General features: G+C 34.9%; 1 protein-coding gene across 4 annotated transcripts in view; it reads left to right on the top strand.

Moving 5' to 3' along the window:
• LOC145286152 (uncharacterized) overlaps window positions 1-19415 on the top strand; it is a 484368-nt gene that overhangs the window by 4456 nt on the left and 460497 nt on the right. For all 4 annotated transcript variants that reach the window (XM_080134898.1, XM_080134897.1, XM_080134896.1 and 1 more), the window contains exons 2-5: window positions 5314-6011; window positions 10735-10802; window positions 14666-14733; window positions 18427-18572. In XM_080134898.1, the coding sequence (XP_079991024.1) occupies window positions 5584-6011; window positions 10735-10802; window positions 14666-14733; window positions 18427-18572 (710 nt within the window). In that variant the 5' untranslated portion in view covers window positions 5314-5583. The remainder of the gene's footprint in view (window positions 1-5313; window positions 6012-10734; window positions 10803-14665; window positions 14734-18426; window positions 18573-19415) is intronic.

Here is a 19415-nt window from a genome sequence, read left to right as displayed (position 1 = left end):
AAGGTATGAAACAAGGATCATTCTCTTGATCGCTTTTCTGATGATAGTTCACAGAAGAAAAACTGTCTGGGTAATTGACCATTTTGCATGCATACTAAGTGGCCAGTCCGTTTCAATTGTATAATGCTACTATATAAAATTTTATCGACAGCAGATTTTGAAAAATAACCGAATATACACTTATTGACAATGAATAATTATTGGCAATGAATAATCTCATGTTGACCCCAAAAAGAAAATGCATCTTTGTATAAGGAGCGGCTCATTAAGTAGGAAGCAGAATTAGAAGCAACTGAACAGTCTGAATTTGCTATCAACAGAAAGGCAAAAAGGATCCATGCAATAGCAGATTGCGGGTTGACTTAAGTATCAATTAGGTAGTTCCCAGTGCACCAGTATTCCAACGTAAATTTTTAAAAAGCATAAAAGTGTATATTTCCTGTACTTTCACTTGAATGAAATAAAATTACCATATTAAGATTCCAATTTAGTCAATGGTGTTATTTGTACGTATAGGGTACGTTATGTTACGGGTTTTAATAAATGTGAAATAACCGTGTAAAAATGACATGGGGACAAAGGGAAACGTTTAACAAATTTATTCAACAACTTACGAGTGAGATTTTAATAGTTGAGCTACTAGACCTGCAATGATGTAAATCTCTCATTGGAAGCTCTGTGTGTTTTGTCCACAAGGTGTCATGGCCGAACTCCTCCCTCCTCCTGCTCCATCCAAGGGCGATCACTGCTTTGTAAGTCCAAGGGAAGTAACTTTTTTTATGCTGATCCTAACATGTCCCTGTTTAAGCATTTAGTTATGGCAAGTACAATTGGGGTTAATTTGGAGGTGCTTTACTTAAGTGCGACTGTGTTTCTGCCAAGTCCTATAGGATCTTTAGTCATTCTCATTTACACTTGTTCGCATAGAATGTGATAGAGATGGCAGTTCCAATGTACGCATTAACAGGGCATATGGAATTGGTAGCGTGCTGTCAACTAGGTTGCCTTTAGTGTATCTGGAACATATTTAGTTTTTGTGCCATGCCCAGAACTGGCTCTCAATTTAAACATCATGGAGAAATTGTCCCTTGGTTTTGCAAATGATGCCAAGCACTCAGTTTGTCTGGTCAGATCTGTAGTTCTGAACAACACTGGTGTACCAACTAGAAATTATTTTTTTGTTAAGGCTTGGTTGTTACTTTTATCATGGGGGGGGCGGCGTAAAGCATCCAGGGTGGTATGAAGTGTTCATCCGATGAATGCATCTGCTAGTGGCAAACCATTCTTCACTGCCCCATTTGATGTTGTTCAATATGAAATGAGAAAATATGTAGGGCATCATCTGTTGTTCCCTCCTCCCTCACTTTGAGTAGTGCCCATTTAAATGTGCCAATAAACCATTTGGTTTGTTTGTTGGATTGAGGCTAATAGGGAAATGACTGGATGTGCGTTATGCACCACGATTTACAGAATTACGGGAATGACTCAGAAATTAATTGTGATTCATTGTCTGAGACTAAAGTTTCAGGCAAGCTATGCTGACTAAGCACTTTTATCATAGATTGGGTGTTAGTCTGTTGTGTTGGAAAAATTTTCTGGTCATTTGGAATGGCACCCACAACCACAAGGAAACTAAGGCCATTGATGAGACAAAGTTTCTATGTATTCTGGACCATGGTGTCTCTGGATGTGTCCTGTGGGATCCATAATCCAAGGTGGATTTTTCTGCACCTGTATACATTGGATACCACGTTTGACTATACCTTCAATATCTGTGCCAATAGCACATCTATGCCACACTCGGTTAATGCATAGACGCCTTGAATGTATTTGTTTAAGAACTGCCTATCTGAGCTTAGTGGGAACAGCAACACAATCTACAAACATCAGACAACCATCAATAACAGAAAGAGAGCCACTGCTGCGTTTGAACTGTTAGAGATCTTTCGTGAGGTTAGAAAGCCATGAATGTTGGAAAAATGTTGTTGTTGTTGTTGTTGTTGTTGCTGCTGCTGCTGCTGCTGCTGCTACTGCTGCTGCTAAGCAAATTGCATTTCTGCATTGAAACTATGAAGATCGTGCTCCAGGATTGGCTGGTCTGCATGGAGTCCTCTTTGTTTGTTGCAACTATTTGTTAACCTGCAGGATTATAGGGTTTTCCTTCTCAGCATAGAATAATGCTTATAATACATGTTTTGTCATATAGAATCGCTTTACTACAGTGTGGAATGATAAAAATGCTGCCATAAAGAAAATAACACTACTGCAGTATTTTAAAACTTTTATTGAAAAAAAATCAATGCACGTAACTTGCTCATGTAGTAGAGTTGACATCTATTCAATATAGCCTTTGTCAATCACTGCCTCGATATAGGTTTGGAACTCGGAACATGCCTTTTCCACAAGCGCCGGTGTGAACTTGGTAAATACTCAATTGATGGCAGCGATCAGGCTGCCTTTTGTGTTGTGGGAGGTCATGTTGGTGATGTTCTCAACATATGATCAAACGAAGTAGTTTAGTGGATCCAGGTTAGTGGAGGAGGGGTGCCAGTGAGAGAAGGGTACAAAGTCATAGCATTTCTTCTGAAGCCAAGCCTGTGTCTCTTTGGACTTCTGGGTTGACACTGAGTCCTGCTGCCACACCCAGGATCTATCAGCAGCCACCTGATTGTAACAGAGAATCACCATACTCTTCGGCATTATTCTGTGCTGGAAAGGAAGGTACACTTTAGTGTTGATTTTCAAGCCAACTTCGAAGATGTGAGGTGGCATGATGTGGCCCTCACTTGAAACCACACCAGATATAATAACTGTAGCCGCAAACTTTGTTTTCATCATCCTGAGCACGTTTCTATTATCCATAGCAATCCAGCGATGCATTTTGAGGGTGCTTGCAATGGTTCTGTTGTCATAACTCGGATCGGTAGAGAGCATGAGTTGTACAGCGGCGCATCCCCAATCTTGCTTGTTGAACATTGTGTCACTTTCAGACATGATTGAAGGCTCCTATTGCTCTTGGGATTTGTACACAACTGACCAACTAGTAGATGGTCTGCAACAAAAAAATAAAATTGATTTTCATCAAACGGAAATGGAATCATATCTTTTCTAGGGCGACAATTTTATCGTTCCACACTGTATATAGGAGATATATCAGTTATTATAGTAAATGTGATGGAAAGTATTATGACTGATAGTCGATTATATAGTTGCAAGGTTCTGACTCAGCATCAAAACCTGGGACCTTTCCATTTACATTGAACCAGCAGAAAGAGAGTCTGTTCCATGGAGGACGGTTAGTTGTTTTATGCTTATAAGACAAAATACATGCTTTATTATATTGATTCACTTTACTGTATATATATATATATATATATATATATATATATATATATATATATATATATATATATATATATCGATTATTATATTAAAATGCGTGTTTATCAACCTTTGTTGCTCTAAGGCTTAGTTGTAAAGGCTACATGTTCCGGTAATGACGTTAAAGAGACAGGAAGCTACTAAAGTGATGTGGTAAATGGGTAGAATGAAGTGGTTTTGGATAGCTGCTGCCCTATGGAGGAAGGGATTAGTTGTTTTATGTACTAATACTTGTATGCTATCAAGAAAGAATAAAACCCCAAAGGGATTCTTAAAACCCCAATTACATTTGTGATGTTCCTTTATAAACGAGATTTATAAAAGCTGTTACTGAGAAAAAGAGAAAAACGACAGGGAGAGAGAGAGAGAGAGAGAGAGAGAAAGAGAGAGAGAGAGAGAGAATAGGAGATGGAGACTTCAGCAGTCACCTCACCATGCGACCACCAAAGTTTGACTAGCTGATTCTATCAATGATTGTAGACACACTGTGAGGATCAAAGAACACCCCAGCTGTGGCCGGAGGGAAGCATTCCCGTTGTAATGTGTTTCACAGATGGGAGGTTCTGGTAAAGAAATTCTGTTCAAGGGAATTCTATTTGATGTTAATTACGCGGAGGAATATAGTGAAACGCTTTGCACTTGTTGTGAAAGGTTTATTTTTGTTGCGAATGACTTACAAGGACAAACCAGAGACTGGAGCCCAGTCTAGCATACTCTATAGAAACGATCATATAATACAGGGTGACCCCCAAAAAACGTGATATCTCCATTATTTATTCACCGATTGCTCTTATTTTACAGGACATGGCAGAATCAACGACCGTGAGTACACCAAGACCCCAGTAGGAGCTGGGACAAAGAATACACTGCGTTAAATTTCATTCGGACAAAACACTAAGAAACAGGGCCTAATTAGAGTTGGGGCCCGTTTTTTGGGGTCACCCTGGATATATATATATATATATATAGAGAGAGAGAGAGAGAGAGAGAGAGAGAAAGAGAGAGAAATCTCTCTAGAGAAGGTATGAAGACATCCGATGTAAGGAGCTAAAAAATTAGTTCAAAGTTAAAAACTTATCAAGGGTTTGATACGTTTGAGGTCTGGTAAAGGGCGCAGAAGAAAGACACGGACTCGAGATTAAATGAAAATAAAATATATCGAAAAAATGTAAATACAGCAAATAAAGTATTTGTAACGTGCAGTTTTCCGAACACTATGCTCCCGGTATGTATAATGAAAGGAAGAATGCGTTGTAGTCTGTAAGTCAGGTACCATAATAGATACATAGATTCCGACCTAAAAGAACATTAATTATTCCCCCTTTGTCAAAAATGTCACCCATTTAATGCGAGGAGTAAAATACACATAAGAGGAACCAAGAATTTTGAAAAAAAAAAAAAAGGTTATGGAAAGTAACAATATTAATTATGTGCAAGTACAGAGAATTCAACCTGTTTAAAAAACAAAAAAATGCAGAAAAATCTTTGCGATATACATACTCGTCATGGAGTTAAAATGTCATATTCCATAAATCACGTAAATTAATCAAGAGTTTTATTTAATTTTAATGAGGAAGCAAAAAAGTGTGTCTCGTACCACCATATTTAAAATTAATCATTGGTTACCTTTCCTTTAATCAAAATCAGTATTGTAATGGTTACGATTTGCTATTAATTGCTAAACATCGTAAAAAGGGATTATATATATTTTACTTGACCAATTTATGTGAATTTTGGAATGTGACATTTTCGTTCCGTGATGGGTATGTACATCATAAAGATTTTTCTGTATTTTTTTTTTTTAATTAGGTTGAATTCTGGACTTGGCCCCAAATAATATTCATGTGAAATGATTAATTTTCGTTGATTTATGTTTGCATATTTTGCAATTTTGATTAATTATCATTTATTTTTCTCTATTTTCTCACGTAGGTGTTCAAAGAATGTCATAAATCTGAAAGTTGCACGAGTAGATCTCAGCACTCGATTTCGGTTAGGGTAATCCTCACACGAGTAAACCCCAACTGACGAAGGATCGTTTGATGCTGGACTCGAAACCAGTTCAAAACAATTCCACTATGTAAAATACTTCTTCCGTATTCACAAAAATGCAAATTCATCATTAACAATCGGTAATATACATATATAAAAGAAAATATCTGAAAAATATAAAAAATCTCAAGAAAGAAAAAAAAAAAGGCGATGGCTTTATTACTTCAATCCCAAAATACTGTAAAAGAACCATTGTTTGTGAGAGGAGTCACAGCACCCAGTTCAAATTCAAAAAGGGACACATCGGCCAAAGCACAGTCCAATGAGTCAGAACGTGTTTCAGCTAGCAAAAAGTTAATGGACACTGTACCATTTGCTGGTCGTATAGTTACCAACAAGGGCACATATTTATCGGTTCCGTTACCCCATAAAAATCTGCCACATTCTGTCGAGTCCTCAGAAGTTTTTTTTGAGGCTGCGGAAAATATGATAAAAAAGATTGATTTAATAGTAGAGCAGCGTAATGCCTTACGGTTGCAAACGGGACAGAAACCCTTTAAGATTCCTAAAGTCAGAAGCTTTATGCGAGGCAGCACAATCACTGATCCTGATAGTCTGACAAACGAAGTTCTTAAAAGGTCAGTAGATACTTTTGTTTGTTTTTTTTTGTTTGTTTGATTTTTTGTAATCTTACATTGCACTTGAGAGCCGAGAAATCGAAAACGATCAAAACAAAATATGCAGCAAATAACATTTAGCAAATATAATAAAATTTAATTTTTAACTAACTTGTATACTTTTAACGTTCTGAAACTTGAAAATCTTTATTTTATTTCAAAATGATATTTCGTTAATAACTCTGTTTCAGATCCAGTAAATACACGGCTACTTACAGGTGTTTTTTCTTTCTTCTGCTTTGTACTGTTCTTGTATAGCGTGTATGGCTTTATAAATGTTCAATTTCGCTTGAATATCATTGTGGTGTGTTCCTTGCTAATGGAGACAGATGGCTTCGTTGTGGGGTTCGAATCCCACGAACAGCAGCACTCATAACTCCCTGCACTGGTGATTCAAGAAGAATGAAATAATAGTATCTATCTATCTATCTATCTATATATATATATATATGTATGTGTGTGTGTGTGTGTATATATATATATATATATATATATATATATATATATATACTCGTTTCTTTTATTCAAAAGTAATAGACTATTTAATTCAACGAGGTTGTTAGATAGTGCTCAATAAAAAGAGCTAGTAATACTTGTTTATTGTTATATAAACATGTTTACATCCCGCTGCTACAAACAGCCATTTGTTTCAATCAAACAACAGATATCATCAGACAGCGACTTGACTATTCAAATTTTCAATGAATAATCATCATGAATAATCAGATTATTCATTGAACATTTGAATAGTCAAGTCGCTGCCTGATGATATCTGTTGTTTGATTGAAACAAATGGCTGTTTGTAGCAGCGGGATGTAAACATGTTTATATAACAATAAACAAGTGTATATATATATATATATATATATATATATATATATATATATATATATATATATATATATATATATACAGTGGGGGGTCAAAAGAGTTTGCAGACCTATTTTTTCTCAATTTCTTTATTAATTTTGCTTTATTTTTCATTTTGGACTCTTCTATCATTTGCTGGTTGCCATTCTAGTTCGTTCCATTACTACATTTTACGATAAAAGCCAGAATTTAATAATAGTTTGACATTTTCCACTTTTCAGGTGAGACAAAAGTTTATGCAGGTAATCTTAATTTATTGATAATGGCTAAAGGAACGATGTTGACAACCCTCGACGGCTCCAACGGTTGGGCCAAAGGATGGCTTCTTAAAGGCTTGCGATTCAGACGTCAACAGGGAGGAGGAGGAGTGATGATTTGGGCTGGTATTATTGGAAGTGAGATTGTTGGTCCTTTTCTTGTCCCTGACTGTGTCAAAATGAATTTTGTGAACTACTGTAAGTTTTTGGAAGCAAATTTATTGCCCTGGTTGAATTCAGAAAATGATGCTCTCAACCAGAATCTAATTATCCAGCAAGAAAATGTCCCAAGCCATGCTTCTCGGTTCACAAAAGCTTGGCTTTCAGACAAGGGGATCTCTGGTGAACGTCTGATTGGACTGGCCACCTCAGAGCCCGGATTTGAATCCGATAGAGAACCTCTGGTCGATTCTGAAGAGGAAGGTTTACGAAAACGGGCATCAATTCCATAGTAAAAAAGACATTTGGGAGAGAATCAAGAAGGTATCTTCTAAAATCACACCTCAGCAAGTGCATACATTAACATCCTCTGTTGATAGGAGGCCGATTAATTTGATTAAAAATGAAGGAAAGCGAATAAAGGGTTAAATAGTTTCATAAATTCGTATTGTTTTGTTAATTGTTATTTGAGTAATAAATGTTGTTTTCTTGTAATATGTTATCAATATATGGTACTATAATCATGATGACACAATTTTTCGAATTATATCATGCTTATAAATGGTATTTATTGCGGATAAATGAGTGCTTGCAAACTCTTTTGGCCCATATTCCTTCCTGAAATCATTTAAAGATCTATACCCCCCCCCGAATATGATTATTTGGTTTCCGTTTCTATGAATTTACTTCATATATTTGCATATCAAACAGTGAGTGACATAGTTATTATATTGGAAAATATTGAAGCATAAATTTATCAATTTATACAATTTGCAAACACTTTTGACCCCCACTGTATATATATATATATGTATATATATATATATATATATATATATATATATATATATATATATATATATATATATATATATATATATATATAGTCATCCACATACAGTACTGTTTGGCTGTTTCACAGCTCATCAGTGCGGCTAGACAGGCAACTACCTCAAGCCAGGATTGAAACCCGATCGCCTGTACGACAGTCAAGGCTCCTACCCATTACGCTAATCGGCGGCTGCTGAGCGAGTCGTGTATTAACAATGTTTTGACATCGTCCGAAATACCTAAGCTCGATTTGTTTACAAAAAGAGCATCGCTTTATACACTAATGGTAATTCATGTATCACTTCTCAATATGCTCAACACAAGATGAGGAGCATTATAGTCATCCACATACAGTACTGTTTCACAGCTCATATATTGTCACTATAATATTTTCTTTATATATATATATATATATATATATATATATATATATATATATATATAGTTGCCATTTCTTTGTTTATTTCAGCTGGGAGTATTATTTTGAATGGATTGCATTACTTTAACGTTTATTAGCAATAATTTTTCCCATAAACATGTGGTGCCCCCGAATGGGGACGACATATATATATATATATATATATATATATATATATATATATATATATATATATATAGAGAGAGAGAGAGAGAGATAGATATATATATATATATGTTGAAGTTTTTAGCACCAAAACAAACCAATGCATGAGTTTTTCGCCACCCTGTATATATATATATATATATATATATATATATATATATACACACACACACACACACACACACACACACACACATATATATATATATATATATATATATATATATATATATATATATATATATATATATATATATAGTAAGTTATAAAATATATATGGTGATTAAGCTACACTGAATATTCCACGTTTCATCCACTCTAGGACTCTTCAGGCTTATAAGTCATAGAGTGGATGAAACGCGGAATATTCAGTATAGCTTAATCGCCATAAATATTTTATAACTTACTAACAAGCTCTACCTACGTATTGAGCACTTTTGAAATAAATACTTAAGTTTATGCCTAAATTTATACTTTCGTATATTAATTTTATGTGAGTAAATGAAGTAGTTATATATATATATATATATATATATATATATATATATATATATCGACAGATAGATGGATTAAGTAAATACAGTTCACTGTATGAATTATTAATTTAAGTTGATTAAATAAGCACAATTTTTTATTTTATTTTATTCAATTTTCACCCCAACCAAGGCACAGTGCCACTTTGAAGTAGCTGGCTACTATCGGGGACATAAGTTGCAGGGATATTATGAAGAGAGATAAATAGCAAGATGTCTGTTCACATTACATTTGAACTTCTGCATGTCAGTACAGTTGGGAAAGCAGAATCCTGGACGGGAGTTCCAAAGTCTAGCAGTTATGGGGAAGGAACTATTGGAGTAGAAGGTTTTCTTACACCTAGGGATCTCTACTATGAAGGGGTGGGATTTAGCTGCTTGTCGGGTTTGTCAGGGGTATTCACGTCGAGGGGGTACAAGTGTTTGCCGTTCGTCAGAGCATTCACCATTAAAGTACTTGTAGAATAGGCAGAGGGATGCAACATTTCGTCGATGGGACAGAGGCAGAAGCCTAGATGACAGTTCAGGACCTATCAGGTTGGCGACTTTCTTTTGAACCCTGTCCAGGAGTGAGAGACGAGTAGCAGATGCACCAGCCCAAATGTATACATGGGTGAATGGTGGCCTTATAGAGGTACAGGATACTTTTAGGTGTAAGTAGTTTTCTAGCACGGTAGAGAATGGCCACCTTCTTCGCAGCAGCCTTGGCAATGCTCTCAATGTATCTATTCCAGTTCATGTTCCCTGTAAACGTTAGGCTGAGAAGTTTAAAGGAAGTACTTTTGGGTAATGTGTTCTTGGCCATTGCTATTGGTGGTAGAGAAGGTTTCTTGTAATTATTGAAGAAAACAATCTTAGTCTTGGCAGCATTGAATGTGACCATCCATTTTGTTCCCATTCCATTACAGATTGGAAGTCTTCCTCTAGTGTTTCTACCATTTCCTTAGATATGGTTTCATTTGTTTCCCCTCGTGCCTGTTATAGAGCATGGTGTCATCAGCAAATGTACCCATTTCAGAAACAATTTTATCAGGAAGGTCATTTATGAATAGCAGGAATAATAAAGGTCCAAGAATAGACGCCTGAGATACTCCCGCATTTCTATGCAATTATACTATAGGAATCGTTTGAATATCTGGCTTGTTTTTCGCCTACATTTTCAGATAAAATAGTTGGGTTTGTTGTACGATTTCCAACAGAGAAACAAATAACCGTTAGCACAAGCAAGCAAAGTTATTGTCATTATCAATCCTCATCTCAAAAATTCAGAAAAAGTATTCGATTCATAGTAAACAATAAAAGATAATAATTTAATTCGACGATATATGTAAAGCTGTTAAAAGTCCACTTTCTATTTTCTGGACATACAAAGATGTGACGACGTATTTTGGAAAAAAGATCTCCCCCTCACCAAATTCTGACCTTGTTAATTTTTCGTTTTTTACTTCCAGAGCAACGTATGAAGAAATTGGTGAAGTAAGCCATACAAAACGTCTGATAAATAAAATTGCAACATTCCGTAAGTCATTTATTGCTGTCTTTGCTCATCCATTATCTATCTATCTAGAAGTGGTAAAAAAAAAACAGGATAAAAACTGCTTAATACGTTAACAGAGCTGAATGTTTAAAAAAAAAAATTTTTTTTTTGGACGAATGTTAACTATCTGCCATAGAAATGTTTTCCTACTCATCATATCCAGGGCGTTTATATAAGTTATATAGAAGGTATGTTAAAATGCGAACAACTGGACGTATGTTAACATTGTGGCCGAGAAAAATCCACCGAAAACCTTCCGCTTTATGTAAACCCCTCCCACCCCAATCAACGTCCGCTTTGTTGACACGTTTAACTCATTTCAAATATGTAACCCTACATCCGTCATTTTTTAATTCAACTTATTTTGTTCACGACGCAAATATATGCTTCTTTCTTTCCTTCTTTTTTTCTGTTTTCTCTTTCTTATATAATTATTTTTGTTATATAATTCTTTTTTCTCTCTATATATGTCCCCCCATCATATCTTCCTCCCTTCTCATTTTAAATCATGCCATCTGACAAAGCAGACACTGAATCCTCTATATGCGGAAACAATTGTAATGGACTGAGTTAATACTTGAGGTTGTAATACACACACACACACACACATATATATATATAATTATTTTTTTACTATAATAATTAAATACCTACAGACACTAGTGTTTCATCCTTTCGGGATTCTTCAGTGCAGGGTGTCACGATTACTACCAGTCGAACGATTCGAACCCCGCGACACGAGACATCTCTGGCTCGATTAGCGGAGGCCGTATCCATTCGGCTACTATTAACCATGTGAAGTAGCTTGAATTTTAAACATTTTAATTTAAATGTTCATTACGTCAGACAGACAGTGATCAAATCGTTATACGATATATATATATATATATATATATATATATATATATATATATATATATATATATATATATATATATATATATACTAACACCATATATATTAACACAATTAAATTATTTCCTTTGATGATCTGTAAAGTCTTATGTCTACGCTGATAAACCAAACACAATAACCCACTTGGAGGACAACATTCGGCACGTTATTGACGAAATACAGCCTAATTTATTGCATGTAGTTTGTGAAAATTGGACCTCTTGACTATACCATAAACGTAAAAGCCGCGGAAGCTATATGCTAAAATTATAAATGCCAAAAATTAATCTTTATAATAAACCACATACTTGCATAATGAAAACATTTTTTTGCGATTTATTTTAATTTAAAATTTGTAAACACGTATATATATGTGTGTGTGTGTGTGTGTGTGTGTGTGTGTGTGTGTGTGTGTGTGCGTGAGGAACGATCTCTACCAAATTACTCAAATTTTAGCCCCCCCCCGGGACCTTCGAATTTCTAATTTCCTATATTAGTTCCAACCATTCAGACTCTCATAAATCAAGCTTACTTAAAGAAAGTGTGTGTTTCTTTCACTTACTCTAAAGTATCTGATTCCACTCTCCCATTAAACACCGGGAATTCCCCTTTATTGCATACGTTTTAAAGCTCAGGCTGTTATTTTTTCATTTTCTTATTCTATTATATTACCTTTCAACATGTACAACTCCCCCCAGTAAATACAAAACGATACCAGACATCTTCCTTATTCTGAATGCTCTTTTTTTTTCCTTTGGGCTTAGATTAATTGTAGTTCTGACATTTAACAACTTATTTAGTAAGCAACCATAAAATTAACTACATAATCAGAAAACAGAACAGCTCAAATAACTTTCAGAAATGTTGCGAACACTCCTTCAATTAAGCGAAGAGAGATAAGACAACCAAGTCGCTACATTCAAGATAGGTCGCACAATTGAAATTTTCATTGGACGGGGTTCTAACAGTACTTCATATAACTTTCTTAGTTTTAAGTTATTTTCAAATCTTTGAATTTTACGAGCCAAGCGCGCGGCCATTTTTCTCGCTCTTACATAAACGCTACACACTTTGTTTTTCGAACCGATTAAACGTTTTAAAGTGATTAAAACCACTAAAAAATAGTCCAGGTAGGTACAAGAGTAACTTATATTGTATTTGATAATATTTATTTATGTATTTGCTTTTTTTTTACCACGTTTTTTTTTTAAATGGATCTCATCAGATTTTTCAAACTTTGTCAGTTGATAAACTATGGACACTTCTCCAGTTAAAACGAAAAAGGATGAGGCGATCAAGTTGATACATTCCAGACAAATCGCACATTTATTCCAGTTTTTTATCTGCTCAATCACCGTTCTAACCTGGTCAAACTCAGGAATGATTTTTAGGTCAAACCGGCTAGTCATTTTAGGATAGTTGGCGCTGGAAACATGCCAGTGTTTACTACGGTGTTGTTTGAAAAAACTTCTTTCTGAAATTCGGATGGTCATTTTAGCCATATTGTTGTATTATGTGGCCTGTATTAGTAAAAGGTTAGTGATAACATGGAGAGACACACGTGTGAACGTAACAGAAGCTTTATTAACACTAAAGAAAGAGTAGTAGTTTTTGCTACTACGATATACCACGTGATTGTGTGGTGGGAGGTTGCAGGCAATGGTGATGGTGGGAGTAATCCCAGTCAAGGAAAGATAACTCGTGTTACTTGATGTATATAACACATATTATAGCCACAGGAAATTTAAGCACATCCTTTTTTTTTTTTCGTACGGTTTCATATGCGTTTTCATATTTGTTTTGTTTTTTTGTTTTTTTTTGTATTTCAGCATGTTTTGGCTGATATATTATATAAAAACATGAAGCATATTTAAATAGGATTGATGATCCTCACTAACAAATTTTTAATGACACCGTCCCTTAACAAGTAATACAAGACAGTATGATATTTTTGCCATATTCATGAGCAAATTTAAACATTGTACAGATAAAAGTGTCTTAGCTTAATAAAGTTATTTATTTTTAATAATAAAATTTTTTTAATTTATATTACTAACGGAGATTTCGTATCTGTCTGTCTAAAGCTGAAACTATATACTATTATTCTATTAATTTTACTATTGTACTCTCTTTCAAGGCTCAATTCAAGGGGTAGTGTTGTATTTGTTCTGTGATCATGTGACTATCCTCCCGGACATTATCTCCTCCGTTTGGAGCAGAGGAGATAGTTTAGTATCTGTTTTATTGTTACGAGATCATCTTCCTCGGCATTACCTCCTCCTTTGAGGTGTAGTATAGTTCCTGTTCATTTGTCAATAATATCATCCTCATAGGCATTACCTTCTTTTTGGGGGGCAAGGGTAGTATAGTATCTGTTCTATGTTCATGATACTATCCTTATAGGCATTACTGCCTCCTTTGCTGTGTGAATGGTAAGCTAATGTAGTATCTAATCTGTGGTTATTATATCATCCTCCCAGGGATTACCTTCTCCCTTTTTTAGTGTGTGTGCGAGTGGGTGGGTGATGGAGTATTTGTTCTGTTGACATAAGACCATCTTCCCATCATTACCTTCTCCTTTGGGGAGTAGTTATAGTTTCTTTTCGCTTGTCATGATACCATACTCCCAGACATTACTTCCTCCATTTTTTTGGAGGGGGAGGGGAATAGCGTAGTAACTGTTCTCTACTAATAGCACCATTCTTCCAGGCATTATTACTTCCTCTTTTCTTAGTGCAGTATATGTTTTGCTATCATGAGGCCATTTTCCAGGCATTACTTTCTCATTTCGGCTGGAGGCAGCATATGCTAACAAGAAATTGCCGCAATGTTTGTTAGATGTAATGATCATTTCAATATATGAAAGCTCCAATGTGCCAATATATATATATCGAAGTCCTCAGACCTTTTTGTCTTTATTAATTTTCCATATATTACAAAATCTTTTTTAGATGAAAATGCAAGGCAACAGCTGAAAAGAGATTTGACGGAACCACTCACCACAATGAAGGAATATAATGTAAGCGTTGTTTTTTTTGTTTAAGGTTTTTGAAGAATATATATACTACTATCAAACATAGCACATTTTTTATTCTTGCTAAGTGATTCTTTTCAAAACAAGTGGCTCCATCCAGTGGACAGACCTGAAAATGATGGCATAAATAAGGACAGCATTGATCACCTGTTATACATACTTTCCTTATTAGGGAAGTGTACTGTCTCAGCTATCTATTGCTTCAAGGCCCAGAAGCGTCATTAAGTCATGAGGGAAAGGTGCAGGTGGCCAGTAGCAAAGAACACCATCCTTCCATCCAGTGCGGCCGTAGCCGAGATTGAACTCACTACACGAGTTTGTAATGTAATTCAAATCTTGTCGGTAGCTGAATACTTGATGCTTCGCCAGGGCTATCAAGGTTTTTTTTTTTTTTATCGTGATGCAATCACTAGACGGGGTGCCTACCATGGCTTAAGAGAGTCCCATCTACCACTGAGAGAAGAATAGGCCGTGCCAGTTTCTAAACATGGTATTTTTTATCTCACAGGACATACAGCTCCTCACCTTCCTAAATGGTCACCCATCTGGTACTGACCAGACTCAATGTTGCTTAACTTTGGTGATCTGGCAAGAATCGGTGTGACAATGTGATAACCACATGGGTATTACTAATTAGGAATGGTTTGTGAAAAGAAGGGATGTAAATTTCCGTGATGTGCCATATTAAAAGTACATTATCTTGCATGGAAATTACTTTGGGTTACATTATATTTTGGGTTACATTATATTTTGGATTACATTATATTTTGGGTTACATTATATTTTGAGTTACATTATATTTTGGGTTACATTATATTTTGGGTTACATTATATTTTGGGTTGCATTATATTTTGGGTTGCATTATATTTTGGATTACATTATATTTTGAGTTACATTATATTTTGGGTTACATTATATTTTGGGTTACATTATATTTTGGGTTGCATTATATTTTGGATTACATTATATTTTGAGTTACATTATATTTTGGGTTACATTATATTTTGGGTTACATTATATTTTGGGTTGCATTATATTTTGGGTTGCATTATATTTTGGATTACATTATATTTTGGGTTACATTATATTTGGGTTACGTTATATTTTGGGTTACATTATATTTTGGAACATATTATATTTTGGGTTACGTTATATTTTGGGTTACATTATATTTTGGATTACATTATATTTTGGAATATATTATATTTTGGGTTAAATTATATTTTGGTGGCTGCATGTATGAAAAGTACATTTCTGTCTTCTTAGATAACTGATTAAGATTACGTGGTAGTTGATAGTTTTGATAATCTTTCCCTTTCCATAAGTAGGAACTAGAATAGAACACATATTACAAGATGCCGCTTCAACCTCCTATATCCCTGACAAATAACATCTCACCTGAGAATTCTTCCTCCAAACTCCTCAGCCTAACATTCACGGGCAATATGAACTGGAACAAATGCATTAAGGACATTGCGAAGGCTGCTGCAAAGAAGGTGGGTTCCCTCTATCGAGCTAGAAGACTGCTCACACCTGAGAGTACCCTGTACTTCTACAAGTCCATCATTCACCCATGCATGGATTATTGTTGCCACATCTGGGCTGGTGCATCTATCACTAGCCTCTCCCTCTTGGATGGAGTCCAAAAAAGAGTTTTCAATCTAATAAGTCCCACTTTGTTAACTAAGCTCCAGCCCCTGTCCCATCGCTGCAATGCTGTGTCTCTGTGCCTGTTTTACAAGTATTTTCATGGAGTGTGCTCTGATGAACGCATCGCTCTTGTGCTCCCTTGACATATATATCCCTGACAAACCTGCTTAGCAACAAAATTTCACCCCTTCACTGTTGAGGTCTCTAAATGCTAGAAAACTTTCTATTCTGATAGAGTCTTCCCTCAAAGAACTAGATTTTTAAATTCCCTTCCTGTTACCTGCTTCCCTAACTGTGCTGATATGCAGAAGTTTAAATGTAATGTAAACTAACATCTTGTTAATCTTTCTTAGGCATGATCCCAAATAGTAGCCTTTTATGCTCAAGTGGCGATATGCCTTGTACAGGATGGACGTGAGTAAAAAACAAAACAAACAACAAACAAAAAAAAAACATGATGACCTTAGAAAGACGTGACACCTCTTTGCAAGCAAAACAAAAAATGTAAAAATTAATGTTGTCATCTATCGAAACCATAATATAAATGTGACTGGGGATTGCGTGCAAATTTAATATTCTCTAGAAATTAACTCCTTCAGAGGAAGCTGGCTTTACCCAGTAGTAATAGTCACAGCAAACATTAAAGCGGCAGACTATTTGTGCACGTGTAAGATAGACAGATAGACATATAAATAGATGGATAGTTCATCTTGCTACATCTAATTACATTATGCACACTAAACCCTCATTGGGGACAGTAGACTAGATACATCTTTCCTGTTGGAAGTCTCGCTAGCTAAGAGACGAAAATCTTTGCCTGGAAACTATGTGGTTTCATGACTTCTGATTGCGGTTACCTCTCACCCTTAGGTGTCACTTAAACTTTTCCATTCAAACGTAATCTTGGTTTTATAACAGTTATTAAGAGTTTATATGTTTTAAAATTTTATTCCGAAAAAATAGTGTATCATCATGCTGGTATATGTTGGATGGATTTAAGAAATTGACTTCCAAAATAACCTATCTCAGGCCAGGCCTTTATTTATCCCTCTTTTCCTCATGTCCATTTTTATCTCTTCCTCCAGTGTATTTCTTGGGTTTCCCCTGTGAACTGAACCCACTACCTCAACTGTTCTACATTTATTAACCTAAGAAATCTCACCCATTCTTTCAACGTTTGATATATATGAAAAAAGTTGAAAATCTGAATAAAAATTGAAAACACTACTTTGCACTGTCACTGTAATTTGCACGCACTCCATTTAATGTTCGAGGTGTTCTCTCAGCTGCTAAGCACTCGACTTGCTATCTTCTCCAATTTGTCCTTCTTAACGCAGCTATTCCCCTCATATACAAATTTATGCCTTCATATTTTTAACCACAAAAAAGTATGCATCATTTACTAAGTATGTAAAATTTTGTATTAATTGCTGAAAAAAAAAATTTTTTTTTTTAGTTAAAAATAAGTTGAAAAATTGGCCAGCGTTTTTCAAAGAATGCAATATTTTAATTTTAAATGGCAAGTGCTCGGCTGAACTCCAATCTATGGTCCCCCCTCGCCAAACTTCCACAAGAAACACCCGTCTAGCAAAAAATACTATCACCAATTCCCCCCACTCTTTATCTGTGCCTAAACCTTTAACCTAAACATAGATTCCATGAGCAAAGCTTCTTTCTTAGAACCGAACGCCTATGGAATTGTCTTCCATTTTCCTGCTTTCAAGCTGACTACAATATGGTTGTCTTCAAGTCTAATGTAAACAAGTTTTTGATTAGCCGTTCCTTATAAGTTAATAAATTTACCGAATTTCCATTACTAACGGTTACTATATTGTCCAATTTCTACTTTTAGACTCTTTAACCCTTATCCTCGAGTGGCCTCTTGGCCTTGATAAGTGGTGATGCCTATGTAAAAAAAAAAAAAAAATCCTGATGAAACTATCAGATGATTTATTTTGATTAAAAAAAATAAAACAGAAAAGAAATTATACAAAAAAGATTTACGTAAAAAAATCTGGTCATTGTAGATGTACAAGAGAAATTTACGCCTTGAAAAGGAAATACTGCGACAGAGAACAGCTTTCGTATGGAAAATGCAGAGACGGATTATTGGTCACAGAATGGAACCTGTTTTTGTACCAAAATTAACAAAGAGAGCGAATCCCCCACCAATGTAAGTACAGCAGATGGTAATGCTTCTTAAATAGGAACACATTTGAGCCCCAGATTGCTAATGGAAGAGAACGTTTCAAATCTCAGGCAAGGATCGAAATTTTAATTAGGAGATGAACATCAAACAGGTGCACAAACACGCGCGTGCAGATACACATACATACACACACATGCACACATACACACAAACACGCGCGTATAACAATAATAAAATATAAACCACCTTAAATCATTAAAAATTACTTATTAGTAAAAATAGATTACAATTTTTTTTTTTTAATAAATTAAGTTAGACTAATTATATCCCCCTTCCACCCTTTAAATAAAAAAAAAGTAAAGAAAATATGACTAATTATTTCCCCTTACATTATGTAATTACACAAACAACATTCGAAATATAAACCGTAGCGTCTTTAAATCAAAAGTACGCTAACGGGAATAATTTATTGCACGGGCGTCTCCCCTTTTTAAAATTCATCATTCAATAAGGTAAAAAGCTATAGCAAACATCTAAATGAGTATTTTAACCATAGTTCCTGATTTCAAAAGGCGAAAAATTAAAAGGTAAATTTCTATATAGTTTTATGTATATACCTGTAGATCTATGTATATGTATATATGTGTCTATTTTTTCATATATATGCATGTATATATTTGTAATGTTGTACTTAAAGCAAACTTATAATTTAATTTCAAATCTATATTTTACTCTATTTCTTTTCTATCTCTAACCCATATTAATTTTCTTATCAATTTTAAATCCAGACCTTTTATTTCAATTTTTTTCAGATACATCTGCCTTACTTTTAATGCTAGGTTTATTTATGGTGTCTTTTAAATTTAA

The sequence above is a fragment of the Euprymna scolopes genome, chromosome 10 (genome assembly GCF_053919585.1).
Source record: "Euprymna scolopes isolate OS-2025 chromosome 10, ASM5391958v1, whole genome shotgun sequence".
Taxonomy (NCBI): domain Eukaryota; kingdom Metazoa; phylum Mollusca; class Cephalopoda; order Sepiida; family Sepiolidae; genus Euprymna; species Euprymna scolopes.
The sequence above is the reverse complement of the archived record's forward strand: the minus strand, read 5'-3'. Positions and strand labels throughout refer to the sequence as shown.